The sequence below is a fragment of the Dipodomys ordii genome, unplaced genomic scaffold, assembly GCF_000151885.1.
Source record: "Dipodomys ordii isolate 6190 unplaced genomic scaffold, Dord_2.0 Scaffold95, whole genome shotgun sequence".
In the NCBI taxonomy this organism is placed as follows: domain Eukaryota; kingdom Metazoa; phylum Chordata; class Mammalia; order Rodentia; family Heteromyidae; genus Dipodomys; species Dipodomys ordii.
In genome coordinates, this window is record NW_012267311.1 from 5,631,421 (window position 1) to 5,651,911 (window position 20,491).

At 43.2% G+C, this 20,491-nt stretch overlaps 1 protein-coding gene and 1 pseudogene across 2 annotated transcripts; one reads left to right on the forward strand and one right to left on the reverse strand.

Annotated features, from left to right (window-relative positions):
* Window position 1: 1 nt before the first annotated feature.
* On the reverse strand, window positions 2–14,633 carry Zbtb5 (zinc finger and BTB domain containing 5). 2 transcript variants are annotated; one of them, XM_013026554.1, is made up of 2 exons: window positions 13,072–13,266; window positions 2–4,210 (listed from the first exon to the last, which is right to left on the reverse strand). In XM_013026554.1, exon 2 carries the CDS (start codon window positions 4,204–4,206, stop codon window positions 2,176–2,178), a length of 2,031 nt encoding a protein of 676 aa, XP_012882008.1. In that variant the 5' UTR covers window positions 4,207–4,210; window positions 13,072–13,266; the 3' UTR covers window positions 2–2,175. The 2 variants fall into 2 exon arrangements, with proteins under 2 accessions (XP_012882008.1, XP_012882009.1); XM_013026555.1 differs by lacking the exon at window positions 13,072–13,266 and adding an exon at window positions 14,393–14,633 and having other exon boundaries at window positions 1,937–4,210.
* LOC105993349 lies at window positions 7,137–8,377 on the forward strand (annotated as a pseudogene).
* Window positions 14,634–20,491: the final 5,858 nt, after the last annotated feature.

Below are 20,491 nucleotides of genomic sequence, written 5' to 3' on the forward strand. Positions count from 1 at the left end.
ACCAGCATAGCACCACTGACAAAGGTGCCCTGATCGAACTTGATGATGTGATCACCAGAATACATTGTACAAGATTATGCCAGGCTATAATTAAGGCTAATCAATCAAAATTCAGGTCCCAATACCAGTTAGAATCCAGGCAGGATCTCTGGGAGCTGGTTCTCCAGAGAACCTTGGAATTACTTTTTAAGTGCTACAGCATGTCTGAGGACAATGGCCAACAAGCTTGCTTCTCGCACGTAGAAACCGACTGACCAAGAGGTAGATGAGATATTCCAGGTTCCATTCAGCAGTGGAGAGAGGGCTCCAGCATGTGTCAGATGGGCCCCAATGCAAAGTCCACTTGTGCCAAGCAGGTATGAGGGGGCAGGCTCCTCGCCCCAGGCCCAGGCAGGACCTCACTTGTTCTCCATGCTGACCTACCTGACTCCAGAGATTAATCTCACAGGACACTGGTCCCTACATCATGAGGGTAGAATTAGAGCCCCTCACATCACTTGACAATGAACCACACACAACTGAACTTCACAGATGATCCTACATCCTCCACAGTGCTCAAAAGGAGGAATCACAGGTTTCCCTTTGGGGTTTCCTCCTAGGAGTCCACAGGAGATGCCAAGCCCTCTGGGAACACCATAGTTTATCCACAGAGGTATAACTGCACACACTAGACTGAGAAGATACACACTCATTTTTGTTTTAGGGTACATATAGTTGGCTTTCTAAACTTCAGAACTGATCTCTTGAATTCTGCACAATGGTTTGCTGTCTGAGAGCTATGTAAGAAAAAATAAACTCCTGTTCATGCAGGAACTAAACTGACAGAGATGCATGAACCTGTGCCATTCCCATGGCTGCACGGGTGACAGCCTCATGTTGGAGGACAGCAAGGCAAAGATTGGGGAGGTAGGGCAGGAGGGCCTGGTAGAAGCCCTGGTTAGTGTCCAGAATGCTACTCAGGTTTGAAAGCTAATGGGTAACTTCTATGTCATGGGCTCCCTAATGTCTTAAGTCTGGAAAAATATCCATCTATGAATACTACTACCTATGGACTTCACATAATTTCGCAACACTCAGTATTGGGTTGGAAGGGCAACAACAATAAAAATTTAGTGTGTATGCTTTTAAAATATAGTATATAATAAAAACATGGAGGGTGGCATTCTGTTGGGCTACTTTGTAACTGATAACAGTAATCTAGGATTGGGAGAGATGCCACATGGGGCATGGGAGCGCGAAGAAACGAAACAAGACAAGACGGTTTGTCCTCAGCAGAGATGCGTCTGACAGGACTGGTCTTCAACAGCTGGATGGAGCAGAGGGAAAATGTGCCAGGAAAACCCCCACAATACATGACTTCACACCATCAGAACAAAGACAAACACTAGTGCTTTGCTGACATTCAAACAGGAACTGTAACATTGGTAATACAAGTTAAAATACTGCTAAAATAGCACATACAGAAATAAAACCCTACTTGTCACTCCCTACAAGTATATACTCAATTTACAACTTTGTTTTTAAGCCAGAAAAAAAAGTTAAAATATCTATCCAGCAGAGATATTTTCAAAAGTATATACAGCTGTTATTCCAAGAGAATGCTCACCTGGACTCAGTGTCAGCACCATCAAAGGGCAGTGTCTGTGACTGCAACTCAGACAAAAAAATAACAAATAAAAAAAATACAGTACTCTGAGACCTAGGACTGGCTCAGGATACACTTTAAAGCGTCTGTGGCGGACAGGCATGTCCTCGAGGGCCTTCCTTTAAGACTGGCACCACGTTGCCACTGGTTACACATAAGTGCATTTTGCATCATGGTACAGGGTTGTACTAGTCTCACCAGAGGGCATAGGAAATTTAAATGCTTCACAGAGCATTTCAAAAAATTGCCTAAAAATGTTTTTTGCACTTGCATTTTTAAATTTCTAAATATGCCACTTTTAACAACATCAGTTGCAAACTACTGTAGGACTGGATTACTCAGCCCTAAGGAAGACGCCGGTTCCAAGGATTGCACCCCTCTTACAAGTTACACACTGCTGCAGCCCAAGTGTGACATGGAACCACTCTCCACGTGCGCATCATCAAAACTGGCTGCTGAAGCCTCCATGGCATTAACTGCCCACCAAAAGTTCCAGAACTGGCCTAGACATGGTCTTACAAGGAGGAGAGTTAGAGCAAAGTGCTGGGAAGGTTGCTGCTCTGCCAGCGCAGGCAGGTCGTTTTGGAATGTTTATACAGGTGGCTAGACTGACTAAACCTCTTGCCACACTTCAGGCAGGCGTACGGCTTTTCACCTGTGTGAACACGGATGTGCTTCTTGCAATCTGTCAAAGTCAGGAAGGTTTTGCAGCAGATCTTGCAGGCATACTTGCGAGCTCCTTCTACCACCAAGACATTGTGCTCTGATAAGGCCTTCTTGCACTTTGACAAGACATCGGCAGATGCTCTGGTCAACTGTGGAGGTCCAGGCTGGGAAGGATGGCCATTTTCAAATGAGGATGTGGCCCCATTCATCATCAGCTGGGAACTGGCAGAGTTTTCAGGGATCTGTGAGCTCCTGACGGAAGTTACAACGGGCATTTTGGGAGCTATACGGCGGTAGTATGGAAAATTACTGGCTCCTCCTCTTGGGGAACCCATCATTACCCTGGAAAAGGAGGAGTGGAGGCCCAAGCCAGACCTGGAAAAATCCATCCCAAACTGTTCTCCTTGGTAACCTGAAGTCGGCACACATGGCAGGCCCATCACCTCCTGCATGGGTCTGACGAAGTGGGAGTCTGCAGGCTCGCTGAATGGATTCTCCACATGGGAGCCGGGGGCAGAGGAAGGCCCGCCTGGAGGCCCAGCCTCGGGACTCAACAAGTAAGGGGCTTCCCCCTCCAGCCTGCAGTCACTAGTAGTGTTCGGGATGTTATCATCATTGCTCTGACTTGTACTAAAGTTACTCCCTCTGCTCTTGTTCAGAAAATTTGAAATGCTAAAAGTAGACTTATGTTCAAGGTTATTTGTGACTTCCAAAATGTGGATGTCACCCACCCTGTCGGTGCTAGACTGAGGATCTGAAAAACTACGATCGCTGCTCTCGGGGCTGAGGTCTATCTTCTCGGCGCTGACGGCCACGCCTTCCACTTCCACGGACTCGCTGCCTTCGGCCTGGGAGGTGACGTCGCTCACTTCGTCCTGGGGCTCCGGGGAGCTCAGGGGCTCCGACTTCACCACCACTCTCATGTGTTCCTTCTCGCCAAGGCCAACCTCGGGGTTCTCACACGGGAAACCGCTCTTCTCGGCGGCAGCCTCCTGCTCAAAGCTCGTCTCCACCTGCGTTGCGCGAGAGGCCATGGACAGCTGCGCCATGTTGCTGGCAGTGTTGTCCGATTGGCTGGGCACCTGGGCGTCTTCCTGGGCCCCGAAAGACTGGTCAAACAGGATGCCGCCGTCTTCCTGGCTGTCCGTCATTCCGTCAGGCTTAGGATTCTCCACCATCTTCAGCGAATCTGGTGAAAAGAACTCCTCCCGGGAATGCACTCCCCCAGGCCCGGCCTCCGGGGCCACGTCGGACACGGCAGCCTCATCCAGGGCGGGGCGCAGGCGCTGCCGGGCCCGCTCCTCGGCCGACTGCTTGCGCTTATGAAGGCGCCTCATGGGGAAGGGCGTCCGCTGGTCCAGGTTACTGCGCATCGATGAGCTTATCGGGGCTGGGGGCTCCTCCACACCCTGGCTGGAACTGAGGGCCGAGCTCACGATGCTCAGCCCCAGCTGCTGCAGCATGAAGGAGCGCTGCATGCGGGCGCTCTGCTCCTGCACGCGCTCGCTGGGGGGAGACATGGGCAGCGTCCTTGTCGTCAGGTAATGTTTACATGCCTTAACGACGGAGTTCAAGTGCAGGTGAGAGGCTGCCAGTAAGACGTCCATGACATTACTCTCCCCCAGCATGAGCGTGGAGGTGTACATCATGTCAATCAGGGCGGCGAAGGCCTCCGCTGTCACCACCTCGCTATCCAGCTGGATCATGTTCATGGTCTGATCTCCTTCTGCCACTGAGAACAGGGCGCGGAAATGTGTGCTGCATGCTGCCAGCACCGAGCGGTGGGCCTTGAAGTGTCTATTCCCCACCACAATGACACAATCACAGAGCTGGCTATGAAGTCTCTGGTAGTTCAGTTGCTGGAAGATCTGTTCAAAGTGACCTGGAAAATCCATTATCCTATAGGAAAGATGAAGAGTGTTAGGATTTAGAAAAGCTTAAGTCAAAGCCAGAACACCAAGAATGTGAGGAAAACAGAGACATGGGTGGCCAAGCTTAGAACTTTTTTTCTTTTGTCAATTGTGGTGCTTGAACTCACAACCTGGAGGCTGTTCTTAGGGTCTTTTTGCTCAAGGCTATTGCTCTACCACTTTGAGCCAAGGCACCACTTCCGGTTAGTGATTAATTAGAGATAAGAGTCTCCTGGACTTTCCTGCCCAGGCTGGTATTTTTTTTGGGGGGGGGGGTCTGGTCATGGGGCCTGAACTCTGGGCCTGGGCGCTGTCCCTCAGCTCTTCAGCTCAAGGCTAGCGCTCTACCACTTGAGCCACAGCGCCACTTCCGGCTTTTTTTTTCTTTTTTTGCTTATGTGGTGCTGAGGAATCGAACCCAGGGCCTCAGGCATGCAAGGCAAGCGCTCTACCACTGAGCCAACTTCCCAGCCCCTAGGCTGGTATTTTTTTTTTTTTTGGTCTGTCGTGGGGCTTGAATTCTGGGTTTGGACACTAGCCCGGTGCTCTTCAGCTCAAGGCAAGTGCTCTACCACTTGAGGCACAGCACCACTTCAGGTTTTCTAGTGGTTAATTGGTAACAATCCGACATTCATGGACCTCTCTCTTTCAGGCTCATGAACAGGCAGGTTGTTCAGGTGTCAAGAAAAGTGGAATACAGGTGAGATAAAAACAGAAAGCCTGGCTGAAAGTTTGCAATTTGAAAAAAAAAAAAGAAAGGCTAGAGTGGCTCAAATCATAGAACAGTGTCTATCCAGCAAGCACAAGGACTTGAGTTCAAACTCCAATGCCACTAATAAACAGACAGATCATGGACTCAGCAAAGGAAATCACACAGAGACAAAGGAAGTTAATGCTTATCTGGGGCAAGAAATGAATATAAATGGACAGAGGTTTTGGGGGGTAAGGAAAAGTAACAAACAATCTAGAGTTTCGCTGCAGTCATAATTATACATACTTTATTAGAAAATAAATGACAGAGAAAGAGCATGTAGCATAGGCCTCTCCCAGGAAGACAGCACTTAAGTCCTTTATTATATTATATTCACATCTTGTCTGAATTCTTCTCTTACCAAATACAAGAACCCAAGGTCAACTTAGCTGGCCTAAATTTCTGGTAAAACATACATTATACTTCAAGTAAAACCAGTAGATTGTTCCTTAATAAATAATAATGGAAAATGGAAAAGAGAATGAACAAGCTTGGTCCAAAGCCATGTTTTCAGGATCCACTTTGAGCTTTAGGGCTTCTACAAAATTAAACTGATGACTTACATATGAATAAGTATTAGCCATGAGCACTGGGGAAAAGCAAAAGCAACGTGTAATGTAATTGAACTTCTCAACTCACAGGTATTGCAGCCCTGTAGACTGGACCTAGAGAGCAGAATTGCCAACAGGCAATCTCAATAAATCCTCAAAATCCAAAGGCCCATGCCATGGTTCTCACTAGAGAACCGCTTTTAGACTACTGAAAGTGTGCTTGTCACAGGGCATACAGCTAAGAAAGAATAAATTTAAGAGGCAACTTAAAAGATACTTTTGCTGAACCCTGTGAATTAACTAAAAGTCTGTGCTCTTTGATCTGAATTGTTTAATATTGCTGCTACTTTGCAATCACTCTGGGCTCCAAGAAAGAGAAAATACATTGATAAACATCTTTTTTTTCTGATAAGCATCTTCTGTGGAAGGCAAACTGTGCTTCAACTAGGCAATGCCTTCTTCTTATCATTTCAAAAGAAAACACCTGATGGCTGGGAATGTGGCTTAGTGGTAGAGTGCTTGTCTAGTAGGCACGAAGCCCTGGGATCGATTCCTCAGTACCACATAAACAGAAAAATCCAGAAGTGGTGTTGTGGCTCAAGTGATAGAGTGCTAGCCTTGAGCAAAAAAGCTCAGGACAGTGTCCAGTCCCTGAGTTCAAAACCCCAGGACTTGGCAAAAAACAAAACAAGAAAACAGCTGAAAAACTCAGATCACCTGCCAGCCAACTTGTTCTTGTACCATTCCAATGATGAAATGATAACTTTCTAGGGCTTAAGACTAAGCTAATGGTCAACCAGGCCACACCTGAGACTTGGGACTTTAACTCTGCATATCCTTCCCATCCCCTGCCTTGATTCTCTCTACTTAACTTGAAGTCATAGTCTGTATCCCTGAAGATGGCTAAAGATGCGCTAAAATGCTGTCTTCTCATGGTTGCCATATAACAAATCTCCTTTCTCCACCCATCACAATGTTTCTTTATTTGGCATATGAGAGCCTGTGGCTGATCCTATTTGGGACTCCTGGACTTGGCACTTGGGATCTAAAAACTCAGTATCACAAAGACAGCAGATAACAGATGCTATTTGATGTCTTTAACTCCCATTTCCTGGCCAGGGAAGCAGGAAAATTTTCTTGTTCTCATATCTCTCTATTTTAACTTTTTAAACTAAAATAAATCCTTGCTAAAACTTTCACATTGTGAGACTCTCCTTTTTGTGAGACACCCTGAAATGCTTTTCATGATTGGATTTCAAGGACTTGTGATTTTTTTGTGTGGAAATCTGAAAGCAGAGGGAAGCTCTCATCCATTCTTCAGTGACATAACCACTTGCTCTGGTGCCCTGCTCGGATGGAATAAGCCATCACTGTTCAGGATCCTGGGAAATAACTGAAATGGCAAACTCTAGATTCAAATAAAAAAAATACATAACTCTGCCAACTGAGAGTATGTGCCATTTAGCTAGACCAGGAGAGTAACTACTGGGACGGAATCAAAATGTAAATGGTAGTTTCCCTCCTTTCATTCCCACTCTCCTAAACACCACTTAATATATACTCTTCTAGAGATGACAAGAATATGGAGTATGTGCATGACTGTTCTTCCTATAATGACCATCTACCAAAGAGGTAAAACCTCCCGATTTTTCTATTGTAATGATAAAGAAACTGCAGTTATTCTTTTACATGCCTTATGTATCTGTAGCAAAATTCTACAAGGCAAAAATATGTAAATGTTTTATATTTTGACCATGTTACAAAATTGCCTTCAGTAGAGGGCACAGCAGTCCTACTTAATATTTGTGGCTGCATACTTGCTTCTTTTCAGCCTCCTAAGTAGCTAGGATTACTGTGCCTGAGTCATCAGTCCTCCAGCTATTTTAAACTTTTTGGTATTTGTAATTCAGATAAATAAAATGCCTTACCCATTTTTGTGTGTGCCAGTCCTGGGGCTTGAACTCAGAGCCTAGGCACTGTCCCTGAACAGGCTAGCGCTCTGCTACTAGAGCCACAGCTCCACTTCCAGCTTCTTGTAATTTATTGGAGATAGAGTCTCATGGACTTTCCTGTCCAGGCTGGCTTCACACCATAATCCTCAAACCTCAGCCTCCAAGTAGCTAGGATTACAGGCATGAGCCCAACTCACCCTTTCTTAAGCCATGCAGTAAAAATCAAACTGTCGGGCCCTAGTTAGGACTGGATAGATCGTGCCATTGATCACCATAACTGTTTCAGAAATGAGTTATCTGACACAAGAAAGTCCAATCAAAGTTTGCCCTGGGGACTTAAAGAGGTATTGTTTTCACTCAAAATACAAACTTGCTAAAACAATATCTATTTTAGTATCTAATATTTTTTTATTTAAAATTTAAGAAGTCTAAATAGCCTCCTTGGTCTTAGCCACCAACATGCCTTACTACTGAACTCCTTTTTGCACAGAGCCATCCAGATTAAGGAAGACTCAGAAATTTCAGGGCCACCTGAGCCATGGCCACAGCACTCAGGAGGATGCAGTAATGCTGGTGGTATGGATTGACTTTGACAAATGTCACCCAGGTTTTACTTTGGGAAACTTGGTATGAGGCATTACTTCTTAAAAGGAACAAGAGCTTTTACCCAGCTGTCAACCTTGATAAACTGTGGACATTGGTCAGTAAGCAGACACAGGTAAATGCTGCTAAAAACAACTGGTATTGCTTCCATTGTTGATGTGGTTCCATAGGACTACTACAGAGTTCTGGGGAAGGGAAAGCTCCCTATGCAGCCTGGCATCATGAAAGCCAAATTCTTCAGTGGAAGAGCTGAGGCGGAAAGTAAGGGTATTGGGGGTGCCTGTATCCTGGTGGCCTGAAGCCATATAGAAGGAGGTTCATTAAATGTGTAGGTTATAAAGTAACATCTCCATATTCCTGTTTGTGTATTGGGATCCTGCCCAACAAATCCTAGAAATGAGGGGTGTGGCCCCTCCTGATGCATGTTGACAATTAAAATACATTTTAAAATGCCTAAAATAAAGCCTAAATATACTTCTTCTCTATTAGTAGATGCTACCTGCTACCCATCACAATTGCCTCTCCTAAAACCTTTTCAGCAATTAAAAAATTTCCATGGTTGAGAAGCCGGGCGCTGGTGGCTCACGCCTGTAATCCTAGCTACTCAGGAGGCTGAGATCTGAGGATCTCGGTTCAAAGCCAGCCCGGGCAGGAGAGACCGTGAGACTCCTATCTCCAGAAAACCGGAAGTGGCGCTGTAGCTCAAGTGGTAGAGTGCTCGCCTTGAGCTGAAGAGCTGAGGGACAGCGCCCAGGAGAGTTCAAGCCCCACGACCAAAAAAAAAAAAAAAAAAAAAAATGTTCCATAAAAAATTTCCATGGTCTTTATCATAGATGAAGCCTTATTTCGTGTGTGTGTGTGTGTGTGTGTGTGTATGCACACTCTCATGCACTGGTCCTGGGGCTTGAACTCAGGGCCTAGGCACTATCCCTGAGCTTTTGTACGCAAAGCTAGCACTTTACCACTTGAGCCACAGCACCACTTCCAGTTTTCTAGTGGTTTATTGGAGATAAGAGTCTCATGGAGTTTCCTGCCAGGGCTGGCTTTGAACCATGATCCTCAGATCTCAGCCTCCTGAGTAGCTAGGATTACAGGCATGAGCCACCGGTGCCCGGGTAGCTTCCAACTTTTAAGTGGTTAATTGGAGGTAAGAGTCTCATGGATTTTTCCTGCGTGGGCTGGCCTTGAACTGTGAGACTGAGATCTCAGCCTCTTTAGTTTTTTTCTTAATGAAAAAAACCTATACATTTATTAAGATGTCATGCCAAAGCATTGGAAGTATTGCTATTGATGGTACCAAAAACCCAATTATCTGACTCTACTTTGTCTCTTATTTTTTCTTTTTTTATATTTGGACTACACTTTATTCCAACAGTTCTCCAATTAGACTTGTAGAAAGTGTATAATTTCTTAAAATAATAAAGCAGATATTTTTCTAGATTCATCTCTCCAATTTGGTGAATATTTTTTACCTATCTATGCAATAAGTTTTGATATTTCTTACTGCCTCGAATAGGGCTTTGAGAACAATAATCATGATCATTTAAAAACAGATTGTTTTAAAGGCACTCAAGTTTGAACTTGGAGCTTTGAGCTCACCTTGTGCTGTAGTAGTTGAGCCATGACTCCAGTCCTATTTTTTGCTGTTTTTTTTTTTTTCTTTCTTGAGATCGAATCTCAAGGACTTTTCTGCCTATGTGGCTTTGAATTGCAATCCTTTGGATCTCAGCTTCCTGAGTAGTTAAGGTTACAGATGTGGGCCATTGCTCTTACTTTTTCTTTTTCTTTCTTTCTTTCTTTCCTTTTTCTCCCCTTTCTTTCTTTTCTTTCTCTCTCTCTTTCTTTCTTCTTTAACCTTTCCTGAGTCATTCTCTTCTATGATTAACCTGGACTCCAGAAACAGGACTAATCAGTAGACCTCTTTGCAACAAGGGACTAAAATTAACCCTGAGCAACAGCAATCCTAGAAGAATACATCATCCCAAATGTAACTGTCCTATGATGGAAGGGAACTGAAGCTGCATCCTGGGTCAGGGATAGTCTCCAGTGATGACAGGGATAACAGCTTTTCAGAGCCATCTCACAGAGCCAGAACTGAAACAACAATCTACCAGATCACTGTTCTGACAAGATTACCTGCTGTCACTATTCAAACTCCCAACATCTGCCTTTGTTTCCCTTTCTTATAAAAATCTCAAAGATCCCATCAGCTTTTTTTTTTTTTTTCCTTTGGTTGGTCGTGGGCTTGGTTGGCCTGGGTGCTATCCCTGAGCTCTTCAGCTCAAAGTGAACACTCTACCACCTGAGCTACAGTAGCACCACTTCCAGTTTTCTGGTGGTTAATTGGAGATAAAAGTCTTTCGTGGACTTGCCTGCCGGGACTGGCTTTGAATGGCAATCCTCAGATCTCAGCCTCTGAGTAGCTAGGATTACAGGCGTGAGCCCCTGGCACCCAGCTCCATCAGCTTCTTGACAGGCCTGGGGTTACTGAATCTCTGTCTAACTCTTCCCATTTGTGTAATGATGAAGCTCCTTTCTCTGCCCTTCATCATTGCTCATTTTTTTGAGTAGTGTTTTGCAATACTTCAATTGGAGCCTTGGAGCCAGGGCTTTAGCCTTACACTTTGGTAATAGGGCCTTGCCTGTAAAGAAGATTTAAAAAAAGAAAGAAAGAAAGGATTGTTTCAACTCGAGGCCTCCATTCTCACCTGACTGTTGTGCTCATAGCTGGGGCTCTACAACTTGCAGTCACTTCTCCAATTCCTATTCTATCACTTCTGAATCATTTATCAAATCTATAATGGTCAGTAGGAGCCTGATACTTGACCTGATGAATTCTCTTCGCTAATCTATTCAAAATAAAATATAATGTATTATTACTAGATGTGTTTAGATTTTTGAAGCATTTCTGGGTTCCTGTTACAGCAAAACCCCCAAACAGTGGCTTCCTTTCCCAGACCTCTGTCCTAACTTCTCGTTGTAGTAGAGATTAAAAGAGAAAGACTATAAAGGTGAAAGGCTTGCATTTTTAGAGGAAAATGACTGAATATAATTTAAATTATAACTAAGATATACTGTAAAATAAATTCCACCATGTTGACAATATTTTACCCAGGAAGAAAAGGCAATAATTCATTCTAACCACTTTAAAATAAAATAAAGCATCTGTAAACCTTTGTTATCAAGTATAAAAAGTAACAGATTATCCAAGTACAGTTCCAAAAAAGCATATTTACCAGCACCCTTTTAAGTTTATAAAACAAACATTTGGAATTTCCATTTATATAAACAAGTAACTTTCTAGGAGCTCTTTTCAATAGCAAACTTTCTCAAGAGCACAAAGGCAAATTTGGAAAGTACACTGATATATTAAATTTATTGAGTGCAAATATCTTTTAGTTATATTACATTTCATTACATTTAAAATGCCAGTGATTATAAACTTCATTGCTAGGAAAGCCATTTTTTTTTTTATTCTTTTTTGGTCTGTGATAGAGGTGGCTATGTTGCCCAGGTTGGTCTCAGACTAGTGGTGGGATTTCAGGAATCCCAGCTAAATTGTCAGGACAATGCTTACTTACACCACTTTGTCTTCAAGAAAAAGAAAATGTGAACAAAGGGTTGGGAAGGTGGTTCAGTGGTAGAGCACTTGCCTTGCATGCCTGAAGCCCTGGGTTCGATTCCTCAGCACCACATAAGCAAAAAGAAAAAAGCAGGAAGTGGTGCTGTGGCTCAAGTGGTAGAGCGCTAGCCTTGAGCTGAAAAGCTGAGGGACAGTGCCCAGGCCCAGAGTTCAGGCCCCACAACCGGATCCAAAAAAAAAAAAAAAGAAAATGTGAACAAAATGTGTTTTAGTATTTAGAAAATACATGAGCCATCAATTCAATTATGTTAGAAGATGAAAAGAATAATTATCTACAGGTAAAATAACCTCAACTACTAAGAATCTATTCTTATTTACTATACTATAATAAAGTTGATAGTCCAACACATATTTTAGCGAATACACGTAGAAATAATGAGAGATACTCTGAAAATGATTCTGAGATTAAAAGCCACTGCTCAGTGATGAAAATGATGAAAATAACTATAAAGAGCAAGAGGTCAGTCAACAGCTGGTCAGTTAGCATGTGAGAAGTTCACTTCCTACTTAGACAAAAGGTGTAGTGTAGTGTTACAATCCTTCCCACCTGCTACTGTAGGGAAAATAGCCTCTACTAGACAACATTCATGAGAATCATTAAGTACAAAATTATTTTAAAAATCATATACTCAAAACAAAGGGTAAAAGTATTTACAACTTATATTTTTAAAAGCAGTTGAAAGCTAACATGGAATCAATAAATTGGGCTCTTTTCCCCCTTCCCAAGAAGAATGTGAAGCAGACTCAAGATTCTACGTCAGGACTACAGCAAGTTTTATCATTTGCAAGAACACAAAATGTTTTTGTAGTCTCTAACAGAATAAAACATGTACATACATTTTGCTGGGAGTCATTTTTAAAAATCTTTCCACATAAGATCGGAGAGAGAGAAGACAATGGCGTTTTAATATATTTTTTGTGACTTCCAAAAAAAAAATCTTTCCACAAGGAAGAGTCTAAATTTAGGAAAACATCCCTGCCTTACATGCTTTCATCTTAATTTCATCCCATGTGTAGAATTTTGCTTGAGATATTTCAATTAATCAAATCCAGTCTTCCAACACCCCAGCTAACTGAAAGTTACATTTTAGGATGTTGCTGCTGTTGTTGTTGTTGTTTAGAGGTACAAGAGTTTGAATTTTGGGCCTTGCCCTTACTCAGCTGGTGAGCTACCACTTGAGCCAAACCTCCAGCTGGAAGTTGCATTTTGCAACAACTTTTAGAGGAAAAAAAAAAAATCTCAAAAGCAAAGCAAAAAAAATGTCTTCAGAACTCTTCAAAAAGTCCTGGTCTATTTATTTAATGCAAAACTTAAAGGGCCATAATAAGTCCTTAGCTAGTTAAGCTTACCTGGCAGGGTCACTAAGCTGGCTGCAGTGACCAAGTCAGTCTTCCCAAGTTGTTGAAATGTCCAGAAGAGTTAAAGCAAATAGTGGAAGGCCTTCCTTTGGCTTAAGGGCTTTTTTCTCTGAAATTCTTTCTCCTCTATTCATCTGGTCTCTTCCCTCCCCACTCTTTTAGCTACTGCCAAACAGCTTCGTCAAGAATCACAAGACTTTAGCAAAGGAAAAGCAAATTCTCCAGAAAAAGTAAGATATCTAGCCCACTTTTTCAAATGACCCAAGGCCCAACCGTCCCATAAAGGTATTTTCTTCAATCTCCAAAAAATTCAAATAGATATGACATCTTCTACTTAGTCCAACTTTTTTTTAAAAAATGGATGTAGTTTGGATTTTTTTGTTGTTGTTTCAGTTGTTGAAGGTGAAGAGTTTTCTTCTATTAACTGGATCTAGAGCACAATACTTAGTAATCAAGATTTTAATGTTTTTCCCCAAAAATGTTTTCCTTCAAGTTAGGTATTTTTTATTTTGTCTTCTAGTTAGGAATTTGCTTCTACAGTATTCTTCACTATGCCAAAATGCAGACTGGCATTTTAGGGAAGGGAAAGGAAACAAAAAGAAAACCCTAATCTTCAACCCCCCTTACACTGCCTAACACAGATGGTTCGATACAAATCCGTCCTCCAGAGGAAGATGACAAAATGACCGACTCTTACCACCGCACCTCCTACAGCTTCTCAACCCGAAGCCCGAAAGTAGGAGGCATTCAAAAACGCCTATTCAACACTTTAGTCTTTCCTAACAAGTTGAGACATTCCGAAACTGACTCCACCCCTCCGGAGCCCCCGCCGGCTCCCGCATCCACACTGTCTGGGGCCTGGATCGGATGAAAGGAGATCCAGTCGCTCGAGAAGACCCAGGATGGGGGCAAGATGAGCCACCCGCCTCCATCCCGCAGGGCAACAGACCTTCTATTCATCCCGCAAGGCTGTAGGTCCAGAGGCCTTTGCTACCCCATCCCGGGAAGCTCCCTTCCCAGCTACAGATCCGCGGGGACACGAGCCCCCGCCCCACCCCGCAGACAGACAGCCTGGCGTCGGGACACGGGGGACGCCTGCGCAGAAGAGCCCGTCTCCTATCCGCCTGGCCCTCCGATCGGAAAGGTAACAATACCCTCTCCGAAAGACAGGAAGGGTAGGCGAGGGACATCAGTACGTGCCTGCGCGCCCTCAGACGCTTGGGCGCGCCCCCGGGGCTCAACCGATTCCGCGTGAGCGCGCCGCGCGCGCACGCGCGCACCTCCAGGGCTGGAGCTGACAGGGTCGCCTCACCTGAGTTGGGCTCCGCCCCCTTTCTCCTCACTGGAGGAGGCGGTGACCCTTCTCCGAGCGGACCTGACACTGTCGGAGGAGGCGGGAACGTCCAGACTGGCGTCTCGGTGAATGGGGCGTCCTCTCCCTTCCGCCCGCCTTCCTCCCGCCCACCCCTCCTTTAGTCACCGGCTCCTTCAGCCGGTTCGTCGAGGTTCTCTGTGAACGCGGCGACGGCGACCGGCAGTAAGCGGAAGTGACGCGATACGAGATCACCTAAACCCGCTTCATTCCTCCGCCTCTCAGGATTTTCACCAATCAGCAAAGGGGAGGGCGGGGCCTGAGCTGAATTGTGGCCAGCTGCGTACCGAACCTGAGGAATTTACTCGGCCCCCTAAAAAACTGACCAATCCACGGTCCCAGGAGCCTGGTTGTGTTTACTACCGACCCAATCCCTGAGCGCTCTGGCCAATCAGCGCTTGCCTTGCAATAGGTAACCTTGTTATCAAATTCCTTTTAAGGCGGGATTTATCATTAACTCAGAAAAGCAACTGCGGGCCACAGCCAATCAAAACCTAGTGTAGTTGAAGCCAGCGAGTTTTCCGCCTGGTTGAGTCAATCACCATCTGTACTGACCGGGCGGGCTGGTCCGGCCATTGGCTAGTACTGAAGTATTTCCCTACTGTCACGGCTTGGGCTCTTGGAATTGAGTTACCATCACCGAGTCCTTGCACTCTCCGTGTCGGAGGTTGCTTTCAACTTTTAAACATTGGAAGAGATAAAATGAAATTCCAAGACACTGCTTTTGTTGAACTTAAGTCGAAATCCAGGCTTAAAATGCAGAATCAAAACGACACAATGAGGTGGGACTCCGCCCATGTCCAGTCGGAGTGGCGTGTGGCTATAATAGAAACGCCGACCACGCTGGCATCCTGGCCGGGCAGGTCTCGAACCCCAAGTACGACTGGGCCCTGTCGTCTTTGCCGTGGGTCCTGTAAGCTTATAGTCTACAGAGCCAAGCTTACGATCACCGGCCATCCAAGGAAAAGCAAAGTTGACTGCAAAAAGCATCGCAGCCGGGACACGGAGGAGCTGGGGTCCTACTTCTGTGGGATCAGGACGGACAAGAGAAGGTCCAGAGCTGCACCCAGTGTTTGAGAGGATGAAGAGCCTGAGCCTTGATAAAGGCCCGCTGGCACTGGTTAGGAAGAATCTCACCTTCCTCCGAAGAAGGGGCTGGAAAGCCCAGAAAATGGGGCCCTTCTGCGGGAGCAGTCCCAAAGCTAGGCTGGAAGACAAAGAAAAGCAGGCTCGCAAAGCGCGACCCGGCCCTTGGTTGGGTGCACCGGGAGGTGATCAGGGGTGTGCCTCCAAAACTTAACATGCAATATCATTTTCGCTCATTCTCTCCCGTCCAGCTGGAAATGTCCTCTTTGTGTTTATTCTCTTGGTGTCTCAATGAAGTCCGATGGTCAGTTCAGTTCTTTAACATTCCCTGACAATTTACAGCCTTTATGCATATATTTTACAGCAGAGATTGGGTAATGAAATAAACATTATAGAATGCTGGTCATCAAGTAGGCACTATGAGATATTCTGTTGCACATGTGATCCTTATAATAATTCTGTGACCTAAATATTGTCATTTACAAACTGCTGGTGTACTTTTTAAAAATAATGTAGTAGTTTGTCAAATTTTAAAATATGTAGGGGTGAGGAGAATGAGGCATGATTCCCAAGCTAACCTCATACAAAAGAAAATCAATACAACATATCCTTATTAAGAAAGCTGCCGGGGCACCAGTGGTTTACACCTGTAATCCTAGCTACTAAGGAGGCTGAGATCTGAGGATCACAGTTCAAAGCCAGCCCTGGGAAGAATGTCTATGAGACTCATATCTCCAATAAACCACCAGAAAATTGGAAATGGTGCTCAAGTGGTAGAGTGCTAGCCTTGAGCTGAAAAGCTGAGGGACAGTGCCCAGGCCCAGAGTTCAAGCCCCAAGATGGAAAAAAAAGAAAAAGGAAAAGAAAGCTTATTAGGATATCATATTATCAAGGGTTTAGAGATAAAATAACCACACTCATTGCTAGTGGAAATAGAAATTGGTAGTCTATAGAAGGCAAATTGGGAATAGCTAATCAATGGAATCTGTTTGGCCCCATCAATGTGGTTTGAAGATTATTTAAAGCTGAAAACATCTCAATGTACTGCAGCCACAGAGGGAAAAAAATCGTATAAAAACTTCTCTTGCTGATAGAATGGAAGAATCTGTAAAATATAGTCGCCTTAAATCCCCTCACTGGTTTACAGCCAGAGAGAATTTTCTATACCTTCAGACTGAGCAAAGTGGCTTAGGTCTTAGTCCCAGATACTCGGGAAGGTGATATGGAGGATAGTCGGGGCTACATGGGAAGACTCTATCTCAAAACAAAAGGTTTTTTTCTTTTTTCCCTCAACTCAACCTCCTAATAATATCATCACATTGGAAGATAGGACTTCAACATATATAATCCCTATTCAACATCAAAATCCCTATTTTGATCAAGATTGTAATGGGATTCTTTCTCTTCTAATAATGACATGGGACACTAGATCTCCTTCTGTATAAATAGTGAGAGAAAGTGGTCATCTTCAATTCAAGGAGAGACATGGTCTTCATCTTGGATTTCCTAGCCTCCAAAACTATGAGAAGTAAATGTTAAACTTACCTACTCTATGGGTTTGTTTTATAGCAGACCCCTTGAAGCTAATACCATATATGCCACTCCCTCTTCTAAGACAACCACTAAGACAACAAAGATGTATATCTTATAATTCAATAGTGATATAAAATGTCACATTAATAATCCAATGAATCCAAAGGAATGCAAGGGGAAAAGGAGTAACAATTACAACAAAAAATAATAGAACAAATTCAAAATAGTAACTAGATGATAGATATAAACTCAACCTTGCAGATAACTGCATTAAATGTAAACGTGGAAAACACCAGTGGTTCACACCTGTAATACTAGCGACTCAAGAGGCTGAGATCTGAGAATGTAAGTCAACCCATCTTTAGTAGAAAAGTCTGAGCTTCTACCTCCAATTAACCAACAAAATGCCAGACAGAAGACATGGATAAAATGGTAGAGTACCGGCTATGAGCAAGAAAGCCAAGTGAGAGCTTACGGTCAGGTTTAAACTTAAAAAAAAAAAGCAAGCAAAGGCAAATAATAAAACATGAGAAAATGTGTACCATATAAATATCAACAACAAAAAGTGCATTAATAATGGATAAAACGGGCTTCAAGACAAGTTATATATCACAAGCAGTGAAGAAGGATTGGGGGGAGGTGTGGTTCAGTTGGGAAATTGCTGGCATAGCAAAAGCAAACCCTTGAGTTCAAACCTCAATACTGAAAAACAAAAAAAGAAGTCAAGGCAGACATTTTTAATGATCAAAAGTTTAATTCATCAAGAAGAAATAATGTGCCTAAATGAAAACCATACCCTTAGGAACAAAGATTCTAAACACAGAAAGCTACTGGAAATGACAAAAGGAAAAAGACAAATCCTAGGAACTTCACATTGTCTACCTATCCTCGAGTATATTTTCATCTTCATTTTTTTGTATTTCTTGAAAATTTCTGAGAGCAAGGATTTTGGTTGTTTTTTTGTAAGTTTTTTTTTTATGGTGCTAGGTCTCAAACCCAGAGCCTCATATATGGTAGGAAAGTGATCTAACACTGAGCTATGACCCCAGCTGAGAATTGTATATTTTTATCTTACCTTATATCTTATCTTCTTGTGCCTTGCACAAGATTAAAAGATAGAATGAGAACTTAAAAAGTTGAAACAAGCTTGGCACCAGTGCCCATGCCTGTAATTCCAGCTGAGTTTTGAGGATCCTGATTTGAAGCCAGTTAGGCCAGGAAAGTATGTGATTCTTATCTCCCATTAAGTCACCAAAAAGCCAGTAGCACAACTGTGACTCAAGTGTTATAGCACCAGCCTTAAGTGAAAAGGCTTACAGACAGTACCTAGGGCCTGAGTTCAAGCCTATTACTGGCATATCACAAAAATAATTATAAAGAGATTTCAATTTAATCTATCTGTGTATAGGTACAATGCATTTGATCAGTGTTACCCTTTCCCTCATACACCCCCCCCCAATCTATCCCAGACTTACCCACCCATTTTTGTATATATACATTGAGTACTATGATTTTATTGGCCCATAATTTGATTTCCCTTCATCCACCCCTGTCTTCTTAAGTCCCATCCTCCTCAGACAAAACATATTTCAGCTTCCTGATATTTATTTTGTTAACCTATCAGTTAATTATTTAAAGAAGTAACATCATAGGACTATAATCTGTTTGATTATGTAAATATGCATATGGTCTTGCATATATTTTCATACACATTTATATTTTCAGATCTATTACTTTATTTTGCATTGGTACTGGAGCTTGAACTCAGGGCCTATGTACTGTCATTTAGGTCATTTGCCCAAGGCTAACGTTCTGTGACTTGAGTCCCAGCTCCAATTTCTGGAGTTTTAATAGTTAATTGGAGATTGGAATCTCATGGACTTTTCTGCCTGAGCTGACTGCGAACTGCAATCCTCAAATATTAGCATTCTGAATAGCTAGGATTATAGGCAAGAGTCATCAGCAACTAGCTAACCTGATATTTTAAATTTTAACAGGTCTGTATGCCTCCATCAGAAAGAATGACACTGTCTCATTTGTTAGGAAATGGAAAGACTTGGAAAAATTATATTGTGAAGTAAGCCAGACCCAAAGAAACATAGGTCCCATAGTTTCCCTTATTTGCAATAACTAATATACATCTGGGATAATCTTACCAGACAAGCAGAAAAGTTCAAAAGCTATGGATATATGACCATATAAGATGATGCTAAGTAAAATGAACCCCAAGATAGGGACACAAAAGGTTTTTTCTTTATTGGTCTTGTTTTTAATGTTTCTTTTGTATGTTCCTCCCTCATGGTATAACCCCTATTGTCACTGCATTTGATTCCAGTGCCCTGTATCTTGTATATACATTTTTCTAATTTGGGGAGGGGAAGGGAAATAACAAAATGCTGAAACAAGGACACAGGTTGACCCATTGTAACAATGATACATACAAGACACTATGTTGAAAATAAACTTTACAACTTGGGGGGGGCAGGAGGGGGAACAGGGGAGGTGGGGAGGGAAGGAATAGTAGGTGCAAAACAAAGGAGGGGGTAACAATGCAGGAAAGAATATGTACTCAGGGGCTGGGAAGGTGGCTCAGTGGTAGCATGCTTGCCTTGCATGCATGAGGCCCTGGGTTTGATTCCTCGGCACCACATAAGCAAAAACAAAAAAGCCGGAAGTGGTGCTGTGGCTCAAGTGGTAGAGCGCTAGCCTTGAGCTGAAGAGCTGAGGGACAGCGCGCAGGCCCAGAGTTTAGGCCCATGACCGGACCCCCCCCCAAAAAAAGAATATGTACTCATTACCTTATTCATGTAATTGTAACTCCTCTGTACAGTATCTTTACAATAGAAAAAACTTTTAAAAATTTAACAGGTCTTCCGTTTTTGTATTTTGTATTTTTTTGAAGGGCAATACTAGGGTTTGAACTCAGGGCTTCATGCTTCCTAGGTACTCTACCACTTGAGCCACATCTCCACCTATAGGCCTTAATTTAAACTTTTGATTTTTATGTTAATAAAATCACAGTAATAATGTGACTTAGCAGAAGTAAAATCAATAATTTTTTTGTTGTTGGTGGTCGTGGGGCTTGAACTCTGGGCCTGGGTGTTGTCCCTCAGCTCTTCAGCTCAAGGTGAGCGCTTTACCACTTGAGCTACAGCACCACTTCTGAACTGGAAGTGGTGCTGTGTCTTTTTTTTTTTAAATCAAGAATTTTATTGCTAACCTCCCCCAAAACTGTACAGAGTATAGATTCTTTAGAAATGGAGAGTCTTAGACTGCAAAACAAGGAATGTAATGAGTCACCTTTGTTTTGTGTCACTCACCTCAGCTAAAATATTGACCCATCTAGGACCATCATGAGAGACAGATCCAGATCTCTTGGTATGTATCCAGCGACTAGGACCTAATTTTTTTTTTTTTTTT

What these genes read in the sequence shown, in the direction of transcription:
- Zbtb5 (XM_013026554.1), bottom strand. Translation starts at nt 4,206, where the DNA reads ATGGATTTTCCAGGTCACTTTGAACAGATCTTCCAGCAACTGAACTAC.